Genomic DNA, 22554 nt, shown 5'->3' on the forward strand with positions numbered 1-22554 from the left:
TTCATACTTTCACCTACAGACGCCAAACAAACTTTAAAATGTTCACAAAATATTCAGCCATCTGGCTATATCTTTTCAGTTTGATATCTTTTACAGTTTTTGTGAAAAAGCTGCTTGTTTAGTGATCATTTCAGGAATTTTATCGATTAAACAGAGTGTGTATTGGGCTGCTTAGAGTGGATGATGTCATAGCTAGAGCACAGAGCCTTAAAATAATTATCTTAGTTCCTTCTCTATAAATTACTCTCACGCCCACAAGATCTACTTGTCATACACAATTTATACATCAAAACTTAGGTATTTTTGTCTATTTTCGGGCGATGTGCTCAGTCTTGTGATACTCCTTTTTCTTTTGGCTGGTTAAGCTTCCAAATGACAAGAGCTCTACACTTTCTTCCATTGACTGTCCTGTATAAAATTCTTCACATTTCCCAGCGAAATGCACAGCCAACTTCTTTTTTTAAATCGCTGACATGCCCACATTTTTAATTTATCAACATAAATTTTATACCAATACGTTCATAAAGGCCGTGTGTCTGTAATGGTGAAGTCGCTGTTTTGATAGCATGTACTGTTGTGGATTTATTAAGGCTTGTTTGAAGGGTTCTCTCACACTGTCTCTCACTCATTAGGTGTGGGGATTAATGATCAAAAAGCTTTTCAAAAAACCTTTAAATATTCCACATCTTTCATACATTAATGGTGGTGTTAAACTTTTTTTTAATGAAATTCATGTTTATTTTAAAACCTTTCCTACTCTTCCAACTATTCTCACTTCTTCAACTTTTTCTTACGGATTTAAGCTATTCATCCAGTTAGCTTTAGCAATTCAGCATTCCCACTCATTTTCTCCAGGAAATGACCACGTCTAATGATTCACAAGCTGCAATATATTACATTTTTGGTTTTGGGTTTAATACCATTTTAAAATACAATGAAAAACAGATAATGTTATCTAATAAAACTTTGCAATGCTTTTCTCAACGTGTGTAAAAAAAAAAAAAAAAAAAAAAAATCCTCTAGTGCAGTAAGATAGAATATAGATATAGATCTATCTATCTATCTATCTATCTATCTATCTATCTATCTATCTATCTATCTATCTATCTATCTATCTATCTATCTATCTATATCTATATCTATATCTTCTCCTAAAATATAACTAAAACTTTTTTATTTTTTTCAGTTTTGGATAGAGTGGAGGTGGATTAGAAAACCTGTCAGTTCCCCCTCTCTATTTGTCCTGTTTACCATCGTTGTTCCCAGAAAAGTAATAGAGGGGAAATTTTGACCTGGGGGTCCCAATGAAATTCTCCTAATTTGCCAGGATTTCCTCTCACTTTCTGTTTGGCTGTGGAACAGGAAGTGAAGGGAAATCTCCCCAATGGCACACAGATGGCAAAAAAAAAAATCTGACGAGTTATAATACTCCCTTGAGCTATCCAAAATTGGGGAAAAAAAAGTTTTGCCTATAGTTCTACTTTAAGGTTTCTGTGGCTTATGGTCATGTGCATATTGTTCTTGATCTTATGAAAAGTGAAAGTCAAAGTGATTTGGAAGAGCACCTCTGTTTAAAGTGGTTCTAAAGCCTAAACATTTTTTACCTTTGTGCATTCCTTGCATTAATGTAAAAAATGTTTAGGCATTGATTTTGCCTCTCGCCCCCCCCCCCAATACTTTCCTGAGCGCTCGTTTGATCCGGCGATGTGCACGTCTGCATTTCTTCTCTCCCCTCACTTCTGGGTCTCGCCGGCTTCTTGGCTCCCAGTGCTGTCAATCAAAGCCAGTGACCCGGGGGGCGGGGCTGTGTGCCACTGTCTGTGTCAATGAACGCAGCAGCGGGGCTCAGGAGCGAGCACCCACAAGTGCCCCCATGGACGGGGGACCCAAGAAGTGGAGGTTCGAAGACACTCTGTGCCACATCCTTTACAATCACTTTAGGCATTCCCCACGGAACTCTTTTGCAGGCTATAGTGTGAGTGCATGGTTTAATCCTGTTTCTAGATTGATGATTTTCTTTTATGTGTGATGACAGATATGAACATGTGATGCAGATAAGTGTGGAGCCAGAAATATATGACATACATTCCAAGCTGCTGCTGGTGAGTGTTCAGTCATTGTTTTTGTGTTTGCCTGATTAGGTTCAAATGTAGAGATTACTCTGAAACCCTGAAGACAAATTTATTGAATAGAAGTACAAAAATGTGTTTGGGTAAAACTGTAATAACGGTTACAGATATTTAGTGCTCTGAAAGCAAAGAAAAATTAAAGAATTCCAGTGTATACTATATTTTAAGTATTTAGTCACTGTGGTTTGTGAGATTATATAAATACTGTAGAAAATTAGAAATATTCAGTGCAATACACCATATTCTGTATATGCACAGAATGGTCATGCAGCTGAAGTGGAACATTTTTGCTAGTGATAGTATGTGTAATAATTAAACCCTCCATTAGATACAAAAAAAAAAAAAAAAATTATTATATATACAGTATTTTCTTGCATTTACATTTTTTTATTTTTTTTTGGTCACTTTTCATATTGGGAAGTATGTTTTTATATTGTACGAAATGGTTAATGGGGAGATTGGTGAAGACACACCTGTGTGCTATCTTGGGTGGCTTGCATGTATTAGCCAATAAAAGTTGATCACTATTTGGAACACTACGCATACAACTTAATGGAGGACAGAATTCCTGTTGGAAACTGTGCAGTTTTGTATATGCATGAAGATTTAAGTCAAATTCTTTTGAACAGAAACTGAGTATATAATATATATATATATATATATATATATATATATATATATATATATATATATATATATATATATATATATATATATATATATATATAAATATTAACTCTGCTGCAGGGTGCCCAAACTTTTGCAGACGCCATTTTTTTTCTTTTCTGTAATTTTGAAAGTGTAAATGATGGAAATAAAATATAACTTTTTTTGACATATTAGAAGAATGTCTAATCTGTAATTTGATACCATTTGGAGATTTTTCCATCGTTCCTTGGCTTCGTTATGAACATTAATACACATTTATACCTGGGGTGCCCAAACTTTTGATCCCCACTGTGTATGTGTGTGTGTGTGTGTGTGTGTGTATGTATGTATGTATATATATATATATATATATATATATATATATATATATATACATATACATATACATATACATATACATATACATATACATATACATACACACACACACACGCACTCCTCCCCGCTCTCTCTCCAACTGGAAGTGACGTACACCACTGTCCTGTGAGCCGTCCTGAGTGTCTGGAAGTGCTGGGAACCACTGGCATCCCTGGACCCATCAGCTGCCTTTTACTAGCGAGAAGATCGTCTTTCCCACGAGTGGCTGAACCACATTATTAATCTCACATGCACTGACATACCATACATCTTGTGAGTTAACATTTGTCTTGCACAATCTTCATAGATTTCAAACCCAAAACTGCACAGTCCTGTTGTAACACACAGTGCCGCCCTCCTAATTCTTCTGTCTGCCCAAATTAAGAAATGACAAATTCTAAATGTAGCTAATAGAATTTCTCGTGCCAAGGGTGCTAATTTCTCAGTGCCCCAAATATAAAAATGCTAAGGAAGTAGTTTGTGCCCTTCACATTCACTGATGTCTTGGCTTTCACTAGGAAATGACAGCTAAAATTGAGGCGTATGAACCATTTCCCGTTTTTAAACAGATTCCTATGTGCATGACCATTTTATATATATAATGTTTTATTTTATCAAATTTCAAATGAATATGTAATACATTTGTGTGTGTTTGTGTATGCACAAGGTTTATTTTATGATTCGATTTATGCATATACTGAATATGCTAGTATTGTATTTCAGCTTTCTGGTTCACATCAAAAATTAGAAACCTCCCTGCGAGATATGAAGAATGAATGGTCTCCCGGAGGTATCCTTACAGACTCTTGGCTCAGTGTTGAAGGCACACATCCGAGAGACAGAAAGTAAATATGCTGATTTTGAATGTTAGCTATTTTGAAATATAAAAGATTTAGAAATGCTGATCACCCCAGGTCAATGCAGCAGGAGATAGCTTCTTCCTCTTTGGAAACAAAACACATGATAGACAGCCTTAAAAAGCACAAGCACTTCCATCCTCCAAGACTGTCTGCGAGGAAGAAGAACTCTTCAGGTTTTTTGTTTTTTTGTTTTGTTTTGTTTTTTTTTGGGGGGTTTTTTTTTTTGCGGTCTGTGCCCCATGAGGTAGATTCACCCTCTCTATTTGTCCTGTTTACCCCCCAATGGGACACAGAAGGCAAAACAATCTGTTAGGGGTTATAAACCTCCCTTACTCTTTTTCCAGAATGTAAAAAAAAACATTTTTGCCTTTAGTTCTATAATAATGGAAGATTTCTGGTGACCGTTACCAGGAATGCTGACTTTTTTATTTTTTTTAATTTTTTTTATTTTTTATTTCTGTCCCTGTAGTGTGGAAAAACTGCAAGTGCTGCTCAGTTCAATAACAGAAATCTGCAGCCAGTTCAAGAAGGACAAAGCACAGCGTAGTAAGTACTGCCTTGCTTACTGGTTTCTCCTGTTATAAAAACATATAGTTTGTTTTGGTTTTTTGTTTTTGTTTTTTTTGTTTTTTTAAACTAAAAAAAAACTGCTTTACAGATAAAGTAGTAGACTTATCACTCTTAGAAAGTAATATTAAACCTAATTAAACTATCATTCTTTCCGTAGCTATTAGTTTCTACACATTTAGATTGCAGAGTAAACTGCTGTTGGGTAATTTAGTTTATTCTGTATTTTAGCAGACGTTGAGGTTCCATCTATAGCCGGGGTCTGTAATCTAAAGCCTGGTACACACAATGAGATTGTTGGCTAAATTATCGTGTTTTTTTTTTTTTTTTTTTTTTTTTTTTTTTTTTTTTGCACGCTATGCCTAATATCGAAAATGAAGAGGTTACTAAAGTTACGAAAATTCTCGTACGAAAGAATACAAATTCGGAAGTGTTGTAATGTGTTGTACTTTCAGAAGAAAACTGTATTGATTAAGCAAAAATCATAGGATCTGGTATCGTACCGGAAAATATTTTGTGTTCCTTTGGATAATTTCGGATTAAAGCTGTGTACTACCAATCAGATTATCGTATGATAGTTTTGAAAGCAGAATTTTTTGTATGATTTTCTGATCGTGTGTTTTAGGCTTAAGGATCTTTACATGGCCTAAGGAATCCATGTGTATGATACGTTTTGCTTGTAGGCTTTTAGGTAGATAACTTGGTTGATTCTTCCTCTTGCCTATAGAGAAGTAAGAATTGCCAGAGAGAAATGATAATATACAGGTAAAAGCTAGAAAATGTCTAGTTCAAATATCAAACCTCTGCTGATAATCCTATGATAAGGTTAAATTCAGCAATCTATATACCGTATGCGTTACTAGCAATTTGAAAAATATTAAACGTGTTCTCCCTTTACAGGACTTATGTACAATGAAGAACAAATACACAAATTTGACAAGTAAGCATATGTATTGAACTATGAAAACTGATACAGCCTCATGTATAATAAAGTGATTGTAAAGACAAAAGGTTTTTTTTTTTCTTTTAACCTTACTGCATTTTCTGCAGTATGGTAAAAAAAGCCTTCTGCATGCAGTTCCCCCACAGCCCCCCTAAATATAAACCTGAGCCTGATCTCAATCCAGTGATGTGCACGAGAACCATAGCTCTCTTGCTCCTCATTGGCTCAGATGCAGGAGCCATTGGCTCTCACTGCTGTCAATCAGAGTCAATGGTGGGAATGAAAAAAGCTGCGCTAACCAGTGAATCAAATAGAAAAAATAAAAAACAAGAGCTGCTAACACACAACAAACCAAGTCGCAAATAATGTCAAAATAAGAAAGTGCAGCGCTGACTAGTATGTGAAAATAAATGAATAAAACTCGAAGTGGCAGGAACATACAACTAATGTCTCTGAAAAAGATGTCAATCCCAAAAGTCTATATATAATAGGCCAGAAGGTCCTCTCCCAAACAGGGGAGTAACAGTGTCTTGAAGAGACTGTGGACACTTAAAGGAGGTGACCCCAAATTCAATTGACACTCCAATCTTCAGGAAACAAGATGGGTACTCTTACCGGATCAGTAGGACGCATCTGCCATATAGCAGTGCGTCAGTAAAGCGAAAAGCAGATGGTCATCCAGGATGTCCAACCAGGTAGTGTCCTCCGGGTCCCGACCACCAATGGAGGGGTGGTATCCTAGGCAGGCTGTGGATCTCCAGTACACCCGATCACCGATAATGGAAGCAGATGGTACATAATAAACCCATGGGGGAAAAGAAAAAGGGACTCCACATAGTGCAGGTCAGTGCGATTTAATACTCCAAAATGTTGTACAAAAATACGTGATCACAAACAAATAAAAAGCATAAAAATGGCAATGTGGGAAGCTGAGGTAGCTGGCCCTACGCGTTTCGACCACACAGTCATCAGCAGGGGCATGCCTGGTCGGGACCCGGAGGACACTACCTGGTTGGACATCCTGGATGACCATCTCCTTTTTGCTTTACTGACGCACTGCTATACGGCAGATGCGTCCTACTGATCCGGTAAGAGTACCCATCTTGTTTCCTGAAGATTGGAGTGTCAATTGAATTTGGGGTCACCTCCTTTAACTGTCCACAGTCTCTTCAAGACACTGTTACTCCCCTGTTTGGGAGAGGACCTTCTGGCCTATTATATATAGACTTTTGGGATTGACATCTTTTTCAGAGACATTAGTTGTATGTTCCTGCCACTTCGAGTTTTATTCATTTATTTTCACATACTAGTCAGCGCTGCACTTTCTTATTTTGAAATCAGAGTCAATGAGCAGGGGGTGGGACAGGGCTTAGGAGCGAGCACACACAAGTTGCTATGGGGGCACTCGGTGGGGAGGAGGAGCCCAGAGCACCAGAGGGGGAGCCTGGAAGAGGAGGATCGGGACTGCTCTGCGCAAAACTATTGTACAGAGCAGGTAAGTATAACATGTCTGTTATTTTAAAACCAAAAAAAAACACAAAGCTTTAATATTACTTTATGCATTTCAATATACTATGTATATAGTGTAATAAAAGGCTATATGCACGTTTGGCCTAGTGTATTAAGTTTTTTTAAGCCCTCTAAGGTTGATATGTGATAACTAGGAATGTGGCCCAAAAAGTTTTATTTCTCCTTCATTGGGACAATAAAAATAAATAAGCTCCATTGTGATAGTTACATTTTTTTTTCTTGAATCTTCATTCCAGATGGCTTTGAAAAGGCAGTGTTGGGCAATCAGTTCAAGACTTTTTATCTATATTTATTGTTTGAGCATTAAGTATTTGTAATGATTTTGTATTTATTTTTTTTTGAAGGCAGAAGCTGGCCCTTCATGCAACAAAAGCCTACACCCTGTACAAGGAAGAATGTATTGGCAAGTATGAGACCTTCCGCCTGAAAGTTCAGGAATGGATGAGGCAAGTTTAGCTGGTTTCATTTTTGCCTTCTCAGGGGAGGAAATCAATGATTCATAACAATCTCTACTTTACCTCTTTTCTTCAGAAAAATGATTCATCTAAGAAAGCAGTTATTCACACTTAGAAATCAGTGTTTTGACATTGCAGAAGAGGTGTCCAAATGTCAACATTATATCAATGAGGTATTTCAGCCTCTTTGGCCATCGCTAGATCACCTGAACAAGTTTGGCTTATTTTTCTCTCCAGTGCTATCCGTTATACATTGTTCACTCGTGCTAATATTGTCATTGCAGTACCAAGACAGCATGCCTCAGAAGATGTTTGCTAATCCTGGGGGAATAAAGCCACCAGTGAATCCAGTTTACGCAAGCCCTAACACTCTAGTAGAAATGACTCTTGGGTAAGTGCTGTTTTTTTTTTTTTTTTTTTTTTTAATAATACTACAATGTCTAGTGTCCTGCATTATGGAATGTTTAAAATTTTATTCTTTATGCATAAACATGCATACCTAACTTTACTCTTTGATGGCTGGATTATTGTGGTCCTTGGTTAAACAGTTCTTTTTAAATAAAAATGTTCCCGTTGGCTGTTATTCGTTTAGCATCTTTCTTCTCTCTCTTTACTAATGCGACTTACTGAACCAATGTCAGCCAACATCTTTATTCCCCTGAATAGGACATTCACTTGGTAATCTTGGTCAATATCAAATATTTGAAATAAGGATGTGCTGACAAATTGTAAGTAGTGTCCTTTTTAAAATACGGCACATCCCATAACGGATTTTAAAATGTGGAGCTCTGGCACACTTGAGGGACCACTAGTCTGTGTAAAAATATTAGCTATTTAAAATTGACCTTGCGCCACATAAAATGGAATTGATTACTTTTATCCCTCACGCCAAATATAAGAAGGGCCTCATATCTCACAGCCCAGGATCATTATCAAATAAAGAAAAATAGGAACAGGACTAATGTTGGTTTATTGACAAGCAGTGGATTAAAGCATTTGAAAGAATGCCGCAGATGTCAATATCTCCCTCCTAGAGACTTAAAGCTCGTACACACTAAGAAAATCGGGTGAACATTTTCGTCCAAACAATTTTTGTATAGTGTGTACTTTCGACAGCCGATTCTGAAATTTCGTACGAAAATTAGAAAATTTCATAGGTTGAAAAAAGACACAAGTCAATCTAGTTCAACCAAAATAAAAAAAAAATAAAAAATTATATAATCCCATATACACAATCCTTCACCCACAGTTGATCCAGAGGAAGACAAAAAACCCCAATAAAGCAGGATCCAATTTGCTACAGCAGGGGAAAAAATTCCTTCCTGATCCCCCAAGAGGCAATCTGATTTTCCCTGGATCAATTTTACCTATAAATGTTAGTACCCAGTTATATTATGTACATTTAGGAAAGAAATTGTCATTTTTTTTAAAAGCAATCTAGTGAGCTAGCCAGAACCACTTCTGGAGAGAGTCTATTCCACATTTTCACAGCTTACTATGAAGAAACCTTTTCATATTTTGGAGATGAAATCTTTTTTCCTCTAGACGTAAAGAGTGCCCCCTTGTCCACTGTGATGGTCTTAAAGTGAATAACTTAATACCAAGTTCACTATATGGACCACTTTTGTATTTGTACATGTCGATCATATCCCCCTTAATCTCCTCTTCGCAAGAGAATAAATTCAGTTCCTCTAATCTTTCCTCATAGCTGAGCTCCTCCATGCTATGTCTCATCAGTTTGGTTGCCCTTCTCTGCACTTTCTCCAGTTCCCCCGATATCCTTTTTGTGAACTGGTGCAAAAAACTGAACTGCAAATTCCAGATGAGGTCTTACTAATAATTTGTACAGGGGCCAAATGATAGCTCTCTCGCTGCTGTCCATATCTCTCTTAATACAAGAAAGGTCTTTGCTCGCTTTGGAAACTGCAGCTTGGAATTACATTCAGTTATTGAGCTCATGATCTACCAAAATCCCCAGATCCTTCTCCACCATTGATTCCCCCTAGTATGTTTGATGCATGCATATTCTTAGCCCCCAAGTGCAAAACTTTACATTTATCAACATTAAACCTCATTTGCCACTTAGTTGCCCAATTAGACAGTGCAGTGAGGTCAGCTTGTAAATTGGAGACATCCTGTAAGAATGTTAATCCACTGCATAGCTTGGTGTCATCTGCAAAGACAGAAATGGTACTTTTAATCCCAGACCCTATATCATTTATAAAGGTTTAACAGTAAGGGTCCCAACACTGAACCTTGGGGTACACCACTGATTAACCCTAGACCTTTCAGAGTAAGAATCATTAGCCACTACTATCTGAATTCTTTTCTTTAAGCCAGTTTTCTATCCATTTATAAACTGATCTTTCCAAGCCTGTTGACTTTTACCTTCCACATGAGCCAAATGTGTCAAACGCTTTTGCAAAATTCAAGTATACCACCTCCACAGCCACCCCTCTGTCCAAGGTTTTACTTACCACCTCATAAAAAGAAATCAGGTTTGTTTGACATGTTCTGTCTTTCATGAATCCAGGCTTTTTTCGATGAATGTATGGGCAGGTTGGTTGTACAGAAGTCGATCTACCTATGACTTCTGTACAAACAGCCTGTTGGATAATTTGTGCATGATCGGTGCTACAGGCTGTAGCTAGCAGCACTGATCAGTGTATTTTGATGACAGAGATGTCTCCCCGCTGTCAGAATACAAATCCTCAGCAGTAGTAATTCCCCATTTCTCCGCTGGCTGAACAAAAAAGAATGACTAATGTATGGGATGCCTAACACTGGTATTCCTATTAAACTAAATTTCACTTCCTTAAGAATGCACTGCTTTTTTTCAAAGAAATTCCCTATTGTGTCCTAGGAGCACCTTGGCACAGAGAGATCTTATTCATATGTTCTGAAAGTACCCAAAACGAATCCAATGCTGGCAAGAGATGTTCGCTATTATTAATTGAGCATTCCATATTCCAACTTCATTGCTGTCCTCAGCCAAAGATGGGTATCCAGGAATTTTTGGAGCTTCCCTTTTGACAACCCTCACCTGAAATTAACCATAACTAGAACCCTGTACTTGGCCAGTAAGACAATAGCACAACATTGGCCCTCCATCACCCAACAACACACCCTTGGATCGATAAGGTGCAATCCATCTTAAACCGAGGAAGCTTAACCTTTACCAGCAGAGGTAACTCTCAAAAAGATCTGGTGTTAATGGCTTAATAACCCTGCTTTTGCACTACTTGCTTTAGTTAAGAACAGATTTTTCAGAGATTATAGTCTCCAGGGTAGATAGCTGATCTGTCCCTCCTAACACTTATTGCTATACACACTTGGTAAAATAATGAGAACTTGGACCGTGGTTCTTTTATTCACAACTTTAACATTACTTAGGTAATTGCACAGTATACTGATATGCAGTACTTTTCAAGTACTGAAAGCCACTTTTTGTTTTGTTTTGTTCTTGTAGTTTCCTTTTTTTTTTTGTAACAACAAAACTGGAAAAAATGAAGAATGTTCTATAGAAATAAAAACTTCTTGATGAAAAAAGAATAGCAAACTGGCTGGACAGGATTTCTGCTTCACTGATTATGTGATGCTTACAATAAATATCTTTCTGCATATTTCACTTAAAAATGTTTTCCTTTTAATGTATTTTGGAAGGATCTTTTTTTAAGGCCAAGTGTGTTATGCCATTTGACAGTCAACATGTAGTACAGCAAGGATAGGTTGAAATGCTCCCCAGTCACGCTGGAAAACTAGTGTGATACGACCATTCCATAAACACTCCTCCTTAAAGTGGTTATTAATAAAATGGGCAACAGTTAAAAGAAAACCTTTCCTAAGAAAATCATGGAGACTGTAATTACTGACTTCTTATTCAGCTAATGCCAGTTGACTGGCTGTCTTGCTTCAATAACTGAGTCACTAACTCAGAATCAGTATGCAGAAGGCCTTTATAATGACTTATCTGATATGTCAGCATACCACTTAGAGAACTATTTTTTTTCAAAAGGAATTGGGCAACGGTAGCCTGCTTTGAGGGGGTGGCTTGACTAGCACAGATGTGTGAAACTTAGAGTGACTCCATGTTTCTGGTGACTCCAAATGGTTCACTTGGACCAAGCTAGTCAAAATTAACTATTTGTTTCACTGGCAGATGTGCCCACTATAAACACTGTATTAAGCAAGCCATAGATGGATTAAATCCCGTCCGGTTCAGCAGGGACCAGCCAAGATTCAATCCATCTATGAGGAGGCTGGTTGTACTGAAGTTGATTCATCGATTGACCTCATTGTTTTGGTAGGATCAGTATCTGGAATAACTTTATCCCAAGATTTTTATACACTTTCCAGACAATACTTATTGCAGTACCCCACACTTTAAAAATAAAAGTGCTACAATTTTCAACAAATTTATCTGGGGACAGTGTCGCCCAAGATTGAGACAATCTTGTCCCTTCCTAAATCTAGAGGAGGTACAGGTGCCCCTGACCTTTTCCTATACTATACTATTCTTCTGTTCTCGTTCAGTTAGTAGACTGGTTTCACAATCTTCATTCTAAGCACTGGGTTGTTATAGAACAAGCCCTCTCTGCCGGTTACCTCCTAGGCCTTTCATGGATTGTACTTACTTATCGGGGTCCCTTAATCTCATACTTGAATCTAACATACCAACTTCTCAAAGTATGGGACAGAGTTTCCTCTAAGCTTCATATATCCTTTTTTACGAGCTACTGTGATTCCTCTATTTGGGAGACTGGAACATCCTAAAGCTCTGAATTCGAATACATTTTTCATTTGAGAGGAACCTCCCTTTCCCAATCTATTTTAGATTCTGCATCAAAGAGGCTTACTGCCTCTCTATTCCATTTTACCTTTGAGTATCTGACCTTTACTCTATTGGCCGACATAACATCAGCTTGCATCGTTCTTCCATTCACTTCTGACAGAACAGAACGACCATAGCTAGAGATCCAATAGCGTTGGAGACCCTCTTTCTCCAGGATTCTCTCCATTCTCTCCTTTCTTGTTATACATAATGTTTTCTTTTCTTTATCGTACATCATGGGACACAGAGGCTTAAGTAATTACTTAATGGGTTATAGGCCACCTTCAGGTGATGGACACTGGTTATACCCAATCCAGGAAGTTCACTCCCTATGTAACCCCTCCTCCTTCCAGGAATACATCTGTTTTTTCGCCAGTGTCTAAGATGTTGGTCACGAGTGAAGATGTTCTCTGAGGAGCTCCAGGAGGGATCCATGCTGGATTTAAATAGCCATAAAGACCAGATCCATCTAAAGTGCCACTAAGGCCTAAAAGGATGATACCTGTGGCCTCGTATCTGAAGCACGAGGTTTTGCCTGTAATGCCTCTCTTTGTAGGGCTGGACCCCAGGAACCCAGGGCTTAGGTCTTCTTACATTACCTAAAGCTTCCTGGGGGGATGCTTTACAGGTCCAAGAGAGTTGGAACCCCGATATTAGGGACACGGTCCTTGAAGGTTTGCTAAATGCAACCTGCCACGATGAGTGAAGGTTGGATTGTCCATTAATTCAGCAAATCCTACGGCGGGGATAAGGTAAGGGAAGAAACTTGGGTACTAAAAACACCTATGTATTCTTCAAGGAAAAAAATGTTGTCATGCCTTAATTCTCCACTAGAGGGAGTCTATGCACATACAGTCAGGTCCATAAATATTGGGACATCGACACAATTCTAATCTTTTTGGTTCTATACACACACCACCACAATGGATTTGAAATGAAACCAATAAGATGTGCTTTTACTGCAGACTTTCAGCTTTAATTTGAGGGTATTTACATCCAAATTGGGTGAACGGTGTAGGAATTACAACAGTTTGTATATGTGCCTCCCACTTTTAAAGGGACCAAAAGTAATGGGACAGATCAACAATCATCCATCAAACTTTCACTTTTTAATACTTGGTTGCAAATCTCTAGGATATTGATGGGCAAGGTTCTTTCGGTTCTTGACCACTGTCCCTGGACAGTTGTCTTTTCTAGTACTGCTCCCCAGCCTGAAAGGCTGGCATCAGTTGTTACCACTTTCCAGATGACTGGTCTGAAGGATTTTCCTTTCAGCAGATTCTGGGTTAGTAACCACCAAGTGAGGCTTTGGGCCACTCTTGGACAGCCACATTGGCAAGTCTAAAGCTTGAATTGTTTTGTTCCAAGTAGACAGGATACCATTTTGCAACAGTCTTGAATGGAACTGGGCAAAGGGAACTGCTTCGAATGAAGTCACCATCTTTCCTAGCAAGCTCATGCAAAGGTGAATGGAGGGATCGCCTTTTGACCTGACCATCCGCACCAGCTCTCTTATGGAGTTGATATCGGGACTTTCCACCGTCTCATTTCCTGAGGTCAAGCGTTCCCAAAGATACAGAGAAAAGACAATCTCTGTTTCAGGCACAAGACTGATTAATATCTCAAGGGGTGATCATACAGATCCCCACAAAAGAGCAAGGTCTGGTGTTTTATTCAAATCTTTTTATGGTATCAAAACCAAATGGGAATGTCAGACCCATTCTAGATCTAAAAAATCTAAATCGGTTCCTGAAGATTTGCTCCTTTCGCATGGAGATGATCAGGTCAGTAGTTTCTATCCTCCTAGGAGGAGAACTTCTGGCATCAATCGACATCAGGGATCCATATCTGCATGTCCCTATATTTCCCGCTCACCAAAAGTTTCTGCGGTTCGAGTTAGAACAGCAGCATTTTCAGTTTGTAGCCCTGCCCTTCAGGCTAGCCGCAGCACCCCGGGTGTTCACAAAAGTACTGGCCCCACCTCTAGCCAGGTTAAGGGCACAGGGCATAACAGTCGTAGCGTACCCAGACGATCTATTACTAATAGATCAGTCGGTGGCTCGTTTGGAGCAAAAAATATGACGCACTACAATCAAAGTTGGAAAGTTTGGGTTGGATTCTCAACCTAGAGAAATCTTCCTTAATACTGCTAAAAAGGCTGGAGTACTTGGGTCTGATCATAGACACAGCCCAGAAAGGGTTCTTGCCTTGGTCAGGTCAAAAGGCGATCCCTACATTCGCCTTTGCATGAGATTGCTAGGAAAGATGGTGACTTCATTCGAAACAGTTCCCTATGCCCTATGCCCAGTTCCATTCAAGACTGCTGCAAAACAGTATCCTGTCTACTTGGAACACAACAATTCAAGCTTTAGACTTGCCAATGTGGCTGTCCCCAAGAGTGGCCCAAAGCCTCACTTGGTGGTTACTAACCCAGAATCTGCTGAAAGGAAAATCCTTCAGACCAGTCATCTGGAAAGTGGTAACAATATCCTAGAGATTCGGGCAGTGCGTCTAGCTCTAAAGGCCTGGACTTTCAGGTTACGGGATTGTCCTGTCAGGATTTAATCCGACAATGCCACAGCTGTGGCCTATATCAATCACCAAGGGGGCACCAAACATCTGTCAGGGCAGAGAGGGGTGAACCATATTCTAACTTGGGCAGAAAGGAATGTTCCATGCCTATTGGCAGTCTTCATTCCAGGTGTAGAGAATTGGCAGGTGGACTACTTGAGTCGCCAGCAGTTATTCCCAAGGGAATGGTCTCTTCACCCCAATATATTTCGGCTGTTTTGTCAAAAGATGGGGGACTCTGGACGCAGATCTTCTAGTGTCCAGGTTCAACATGAAGTTAGTCAACTTTGTGGCCAGAACAAGGGATCCATTCGCATGGGGAACGGATGCGTTGGTGACCCCGTGGGATCAGTTCTCACTGATCTATGCATTCCCCCCTATTCAATTGCTTCCTCAACTTCTTTGCAGGATCAAGCTGGAAAGAACGCCGGTAATTCTGGTGGCACCAGCATGGCCCAGAAGGTCATAGTATGCAGAAATCGTAAAGATGGCAGTGGAGGGCCCATGGTCCCTCCCACTACGGCCTGATCTGCTCTCTCAGGGACCGATATTCCATCCTTCCTTATGGTCTCTAAATTTAACGGCTTGGCTATTGAAACCCACATTCTAAAGAAACGTGGGCTTTCCAGGTCAGTTATCTCTACCCTGATTAGTGCAAGGAAGCCATCTTCCAGAACCATATATTATAGAGTCTGGAGGGCTTATGTTTCCTGGTGTGAACCCAAGGGTTGGCACCCCTTGGGACAAAGCAAGGTCCACAAAGACATGGATGGAGCAGGTTTGGGGTGGAGGAACTTGATTGGTCTGCACAGAGTCCTGACCTCAACCCGATAGAACGTCTTTGGAATGAATTAGAACGAAGACTGCAAGCCAGGCCCTCTCATCCACATCAGTGCCTGACCTCACAAAAACACTTTTGGAAAACTGGTCAAACATTCTCATAGACGCCCTTCTAAACCTTGTGGACAGCCTTCCCAGAAGAGTTGAAGCTGTTATAGTTGCGCAAAGGGGTGGGCCAACTCAATATTGAACCCTATGGATGAAGACTGGAATGCCATTAAAGTTCATTTGCATGTAAAGACAAGCTTCCCAATACTTTTGGTATTATAATGTAGATTCTATTGGTACACATGGAGTCACTCTTGGCCCAGGAAACATACGCATGACCAGTACACTCAAACATGGGCTTCATGGAAAGTGTTTAGATATTTCCAAGAATTTAAAGACCTCATCAGAACCTAACATGGCCCTATTGGCTTCCACATATATTGGTAATTCCTGTGGAGGTCAACCCTTATCCCCTCCCTTTGCAGTTTGCAACATAGCTGGATCTACAGTGCATTCATAAAGAATTCAGACCCCCTTCACTTTTTTCAATTTTGTTATGTTGCAGCCGGGTACTACAGTTGTTTAAAATCTTAATCCATAATGACAACATGGAACCAGAATTTTAAAAATGTTTGCAAAAAGGAAAATTTTTTTATCACATTGGCAAAAGTACTGAGACCCTTTGCATCAACACTTGAAATTTAGCTCAGGTGCCTCCCATTTCTCTTGACCGCTGCTGAGATGCTTCTACACCTAGATTGGAGTCCATCTGTGGTAAATTATGCACATTGATTGGACATGATTTGTAAAGGCACAGACCTCTCTATAAAATACCTCACAGATGACCATGCATACTGTATCGGAGCAAAAGCCATGAGGTCAAAGGAACTGCCTGCAGAGCTAAGACAGGATTATTGCAAGGCACAGATCTGGGGAAGGCTGCAAAAAAAAAAATTTCTTCTGCACTTAAGGTTCCCAAGAGCACAATGAAATGGAAAAAAAGTTTGACACAACCAGGACTCTTCCAAGAGCTGGTCCCCCAGCCAAACTGAGCAATTGGGGGAGAAGGGCCTTAGTAAAAGAGGTGACCAAGAACCCAATGGTCACTCTGACTGAGCTCCAGAGATCCTTTGAAGATGTGGGACAAAGTTACAAAAGGACAACCATCACTGCAGCCCTCCACTGATCTGGGCTTTATGGCAAAGTGGCTAGATGGAAGCCTCTCCTCAGTGCAAAACACACGGAAGCCCACATGGGAGTTTGCAAAAAAGCATTTGAAGGACTCTGACTGTGAGGAACAAGATTCTCTGGTCTGATGAAAGCAGGATTGAACTGTTTAGCCTCAATTCTAAATGTTATGTCTGACGGAAACCAGGCACCGCTCACCACCTGCCCAATACCATCCTAAAAGTGAAGCATGGTGGTGGCAGCATCATGCTGTTTTGTTTTAGCAGCAGGGACTGGGAGACTGGCCTGGGTTTATGGAAAGCTGAATGAAGCAAAGTACAGAAATCCTCAATGAAAACCTGTTCCACAGTGCTCAGGACCTCAGACTGGTCCAAAGGTTCACCTTCCAACATGACAACGGTCCTGAGCACAGAGCCAAGACAACACAGGAGTAGTTTAGGGACAACTCTGTGACTATCCTAGAGTCCAGCCAGAGTTCTGATTTGAACCCTATTGAACATCTCTGGAGAGTCCTAAAAAATAGCTGTCCACCAACGATCCCCATCCAACCTGACTGAGCTTGAGAGGATTTGCAAAGAAGGTCAGAAAATCCTCCAATCCAGGTGTGCAAAGCTTGTTGTGTTATACCCAAGTATTAGGACCCCCTTAAATTTTTCACTCTTTGTTATATTGCAGCCATTTGCTAAAATCATTTTAAGTAATTTTTTTTCCTCATTAATGTACACACAGCACCCCATATTGACAGAAAAACACAGAATTGTTGACATTTTTGCAGATTTATTAAAAAAGAAAAACTGAAATATCACATGGTCCTAAGTATTCAGACCCTTTGCTCAGTATTTAGTAGAAGCACCCTTTTGATCTAATACAGCCATGAGTCTTTTTGAGAAAGATGCAACAAGTTTTTCACCTGGATTTGGGGATCAGCTGCCATTCCTCCCGGCAGATCCTCTCCAGTTCTGTCAGGTTGGATGATAAACGGTGGATAGCCATTTTTAGGTCTCTCCAGAGATGCTCAATTGGGTTTAAGTCAGGGCTCTGGCTGGGCCATTCAAGAACAGTCACAAAGTTGTGAAGCAACTCCTTCGTTATTTTAGCTGTGTGCTTAGGGTCATTGTCTTGTTGGAAGGTAAACCTTCGGCCCAATCTGAGGTCCTGAGCACTCTGGAGAAAGTTTTCCGTCCAGAATATCCCTGTACTTGGCCGCATTCATCATTCCCTCGATTGCAACCAGTCGTCCTGTCCCTGCAGCTGAAAAACACTCCCACAGCATGATGCTGCCACCACCATGCTTCACTGTTGGCACTGTATTGGACAGGTGATGAGCAGTGCCTGGTTTTCTCCACACATACCGCTTAGAATTAAGGCCAAAAAGTTCTATCTTGGTCTCATCAGACCAAAGAATCTTATTTCTCACCATCTTGGAGTCCTTCATGTGTTTTTTTTTTTTTAGCAAACTCCATGCGGGTTTCATGTGGCTTGCACTGAGGAGAGGCTTCCGTCGGGCCACTCTGCCATAAAGCCCCGACTGGTGGAGGGCTGCAGTGATGGTTGACTTTCTAAAACTTTCTCTCATCTCCCGACTGCATCTCTGGAGCTCAGCCACAGAGATCTTTGGGTTCTTCTTCACCAAGGCTCTTCTCCCCCCTGATAGCTGTTTGGCCGGATGGCCAGCTCTAGGAAGGGTTCTGGTCGTCCCAAACGTCTTCCATTTAAGGATTATGGAGGCCACTGTGCTCCTAGGAACCTTAAGTGCAGCAGAAATTTTTTGTAACCTTGGCCAGATCTGTGCCTTGCCACAATTCAGTCTTTGAGATCTTCAGGCAGTTCCTTTTGACCTCCTGATTCTCATTTGCTCTGACATGCACTGTGAGCTGTAAGGTCTTATATAGACAGGTGTGTGGCTTTCCTAATCAAGTCCAATCAGTATAATCAAACACAGCTGGACTCAAATAAAGGCGTAGAACCATCTCAAGGATGATCAGAAGAAATGGACAGCACCTGAGTTAAATATATGAGCATTACAGCAAAGGGTGTGAATACTTAGGACCATGTGATATTTCAGTTTTTCTTTTTTAATAAGTCTGCAAAAATGTCAACAATTCTGTGTTTTTTTTCTGTCAATATGGGGTGCTGTGTGTACATTAACAAGGAAAAAATGAACTTAAATGATTTTAGCAAATGGCTGCAATATAACAGAGTGAAAAATTTAAGGGGGTCTGAATACTTTCCGTCCCCACTGTATGTTCATTCTAAAATTGTATTTTAAAAGCAAACACAATTCTTAAGTACTTTTAAATGACATTCATAAAGTCATCAAATGTACTGAGAGTTTTCATACGAATGTCTGTTCAAAAATCTACTAGTGTATATCCAGCTTTACTCTGCCTCTCAGGCTCCCTTCTGCTTACATCGCCAGTTCATGTGGTAAAAACATTTTTGTATGTGTTTGTATTTATTTATGTCCATTGACAAGCTATGTAGGCTCTGCTTCCTTCTTGGTAATCATGCTTTACTGCTCTGTCTTCTATTGTAACAATAGCGACTGCAAGCCCTGTGACAACAATGTACTCCCTATATGGCTGAAATCGTATGTCAGCAGTTGTTAAACAGACAAAAATGTTTATATTACAATTACAAAAATATGCAATCATGTAAAATGTGAACGTCCCATTAAAATCAAAATCTCTGTGAAATTACATTACTTTAAGATTAATATATCTATGCTTATTGTATTGCAGAATGCGCAAACTGAAAGAAGAAATGGAAGGAGTTGTCAAAGAGTTGGCTGAAAATAATCATATTTTGGAAAGGTAAATATGACTGGCAACAAAATGGGTTTTTCATGTCCAAATCTGGCAGCACATTGACTTAGTGGCTAGTGCTACTGCCTTTAGGACTGGAGTCCTTGGTTTGAATCCCAGCATGGAGACTATCTGCATGGATTTTGCATATTCTCACTGTGCTTGCATGGGTTTCTTCCTACGACCAGACATGTTGGTAGGTTAAAGTGGAAATAAACAGACACTCACCTGTCTCACGTTCCAGTGATGCAGCTGCCAAAGCCTTGCTCCTCTCCCTCTCCTCTCCGCGGCGCCGTCATTGCAGCTGTGGGCGCCCGGCTGTGACAGATTGCAGCTTCACAGCCGGGCATGTACTGTGCTCTCCTAGTGGCCAGGCAATCTTCTGTGACCTGTCCCAGAAGATTACAGAGGGGGAGGGGTCGCCTAGACGGAAGGAGGAAGTGGGACAGGAAGCACCTGTCAAAACCAGGTACCCACTCCCGAGACCCCCCCCCCCCCCCCCCAAAACCCCCCCCCCCCCAAAACCCCAAAAAAATGACATGCCAAATGTGGCATGTAAGGGGGTGAGGAGTGCTTAAAATGGAAGTTCCACTTTTGGGTGGAACTCCGCTTTAATTGGCTGCTGTCTAAATTGGCTTAGTATGTTTGTTTGGCATGTGAGATAGGGACCTTAGATTGTAAGCTCCCTGAAGGCAGCTATTAATTTGAATTTAGTGTATGTAAAACACTGTTTATAATGCTGGTGCTATATAAATGCCTGTAATATTTTGGTTGGATTTGCAGCTGACATTGGCAGCAACATAATTACACTAACCCTAAAGAATCTTGCCTTAAATTATTCTTGTGGAAACTAAAGCTTTTTCTGTTTTATTGCATCCATGTTAAACTATACTCTTTCTATCTCTTCTAGATTTGGGGCTCTGACTATGGATGGTGGCCTCCGGAATGTGGACTGCATATAATAAAATGAGTTTCTTCTCATTGTCAGCTGTAGCTGTGCACATTGCCATCTTGGCATTACATTGGACCTTAACCCCTGCCTGCCCCCTTGTCTGTAATTTCTGTGCCAGAGTTTTATGTATATATCTGTAATATACTGTGAATACAAAAAAAAACTTGATTTTATTCTTTTGACTATATTAACAATTGCTGTTTAACAGACTTATTTAGTTTTATTGTACTCATAAAGCACAGTAGATTTTAAGTGATGTGTACAGAGAATTTATAAGTGGAGCACCTAAAGTAAACACTGTTATTAAATTATCTGTACAATTTATCTCTTATGGAGATTTTTTTTGTTCACATATCACTCAATCCCTGTATACATTTAGAGAGGACTGATCTAGTGGAAAAGATTAAAAGGTAATGTTCGGTTCACACTAGCTGGCAAAAGTTGAGCGATTGTCGGTGCAACTTTGGAGTCCAACTTTAATACGACTTTGATGAGACTTGCCACTCTCTGGCATTGAAGCCGTGTCAAAATCGGACCAAAGTAGTGCAGGAACTTTTTCTGAAGTTGCAGGGACTTCAGTAGTGTCAATTGGAATGGCTCTCATTGAAATACATTGAATTTCACATGTCCTGCGACTTGGGGCCACACAAGTTGGATCCTAAGCCGCACAAGTGTGATAAGAGCCTTCGCCATATACATGGTGATAGGATCATTTGGATACCATGTCAAAGAATGAAGTTGTACTCGGAGTCAACCTGTGATAGTGAAGGGACAAAGAAAGACAACAAAGAACATTGACCTGAGGTGTGCCGGGGTCACGTGGTCAGTATGCCTAAAAGGGGGCATACCCAAGTATGAGAAGAAAATGAAATGAAATAAAAATGAATGGAAAAATAAAGAAAAAAGGGAATGGGTGGGTGGGGTACGAGAGTCTACGACCACGAGGGACGGAGGCAGAGGCGGGCCGGCTTTATGCAGCCTGACTCCGCCTACAAAAACAGGCTGACCTGCGGTCAGCCTTATACTTGTACTCGGGGTCAACCTGTGATAGTGAAGGGACAAACAAAGACCACAAAGAACATTGACCTGAGGTGTGCCGGGGTCACGTGATCAGTATGCCTAAAAGGGGGCAAAAATAATACAGTAGGATGAAAGCTTAACAAAAAGTTTATTATACACTGAATCACATTCAATCAGCCAAATTGACAAAAGCCTGCGACATCTCCAAAACAGGATCTGGAATATACCTAGAAAAACAAGCTGACCTCCACCTGCCTAATTTCTTTATGATATGAGCAGGGACCCCTTGGCGTGAAGCTGCAGAAGCCGCTCCTATCCTAAATGAATGACCAGAGTACGCCTTCAGGTCCAGACCCAGATTAGCCAAAAGAATGCGACAATGTAGAGTGAATTGAGCTACAGAGAGGGGAGCACAAGGGAAGGGCAACAGAGGCCCATCCCTAGGTTTATCAGACGTAGCCCTGACTAGCTGATCTAACACTGATACCGGGCACCATGCCTTCCCGGTCTCAAAGAACCTAATATCCGTACCGCCTCCTGTTTGCTGTGTCTTGCATGCATGTAAATGTAAACAAAAATAGCCTGGGTGCCTGACACACTGATTGGCCAGAAGTATGCGAGACCCTGAACCAGAATGCGCAAGTTCCCCTGGCCTCAGAAAACCGAAAAAGGCCAGATAAATCGCTGCCTTAAGCACCAAGCTTGGTAACCACCCAAAAGGAGATCTAGAGAGAATATCGGACATGTCCCGGAAAATGTGACCAGTTATGGGAAGTCTGCTGAGCCTGACAGGAGGGCTACACTTCTGGATTCCTTTGAGGATGGCCCTGATAGGGTGAGCGGAGAAAAT

General features: G+C 40.4%; 1 protein-coding gene across 3 annotated transcripts in view; it reads left to right on the forward strand.

Annotated features, from left to right (window-relative positions):
* TBK1 (TANK binding kinase 1) overlaps window positions 1–21008 on the forward strand; it is a 121224-nt gene extending 100216 nt beyond the window's left edge. For 2 of the 3 annotated variants that reach the window (XM_073620111.1, XM_073620112.1), the window contains exons 13-21: window positions 2036–2102; window positions 3879–4000; window positions 4485–4561; window positions 5483–5522; window positions 7400–7501; window positions 7587–7683; window positions 7795–7901; window positions 19670–19741; window positions 20643–21008. In XM_073620111.1, coding sequence (XP_073476212.1) covers window positions 2036–2102; window positions 3879–4000; window positions 4485–4561; window positions 5483–5522; window positions 7400–7501; window positions 7587–7683; window positions 7795–7901; window positions 19670–19741; window positions 20643–20694 — 736 coding nt within the window. In that variant the 3' untranslated portion in view covers window positions 20695–21008. Of the gene's footprint in view, window positions 1–2035; window positions 2103–3878; window positions 4001–4484; window positions 4562–5482; window positions 5523–7399; window positions 7502–7586; window positions 7684–7794; window positions 7902–10373; window positions 10690–19669; window positions 19742–20642 lie in introns of those variants that run through there. The other variant, XM_073620114.1, reaches the window with a different exon arrangement.
* Window positions 21009–22554: the final 1546 nt, after the last annotated feature.

This window comes from Aquarana catesbeiana, linkage group LG03 (genome assembly GCF_042186555.1).
Source record: "Aquarana catesbeiana isolate 2022-GZ linkage group LG03, ASM4218655v1, whole genome shotgun sequence".
Classification (NCBI taxonomy): Eukaryota; Metazoa; Chordata; class Amphibia; order Anura; family Ranidae; genus Aquarana; species Aquarana catesbeiana.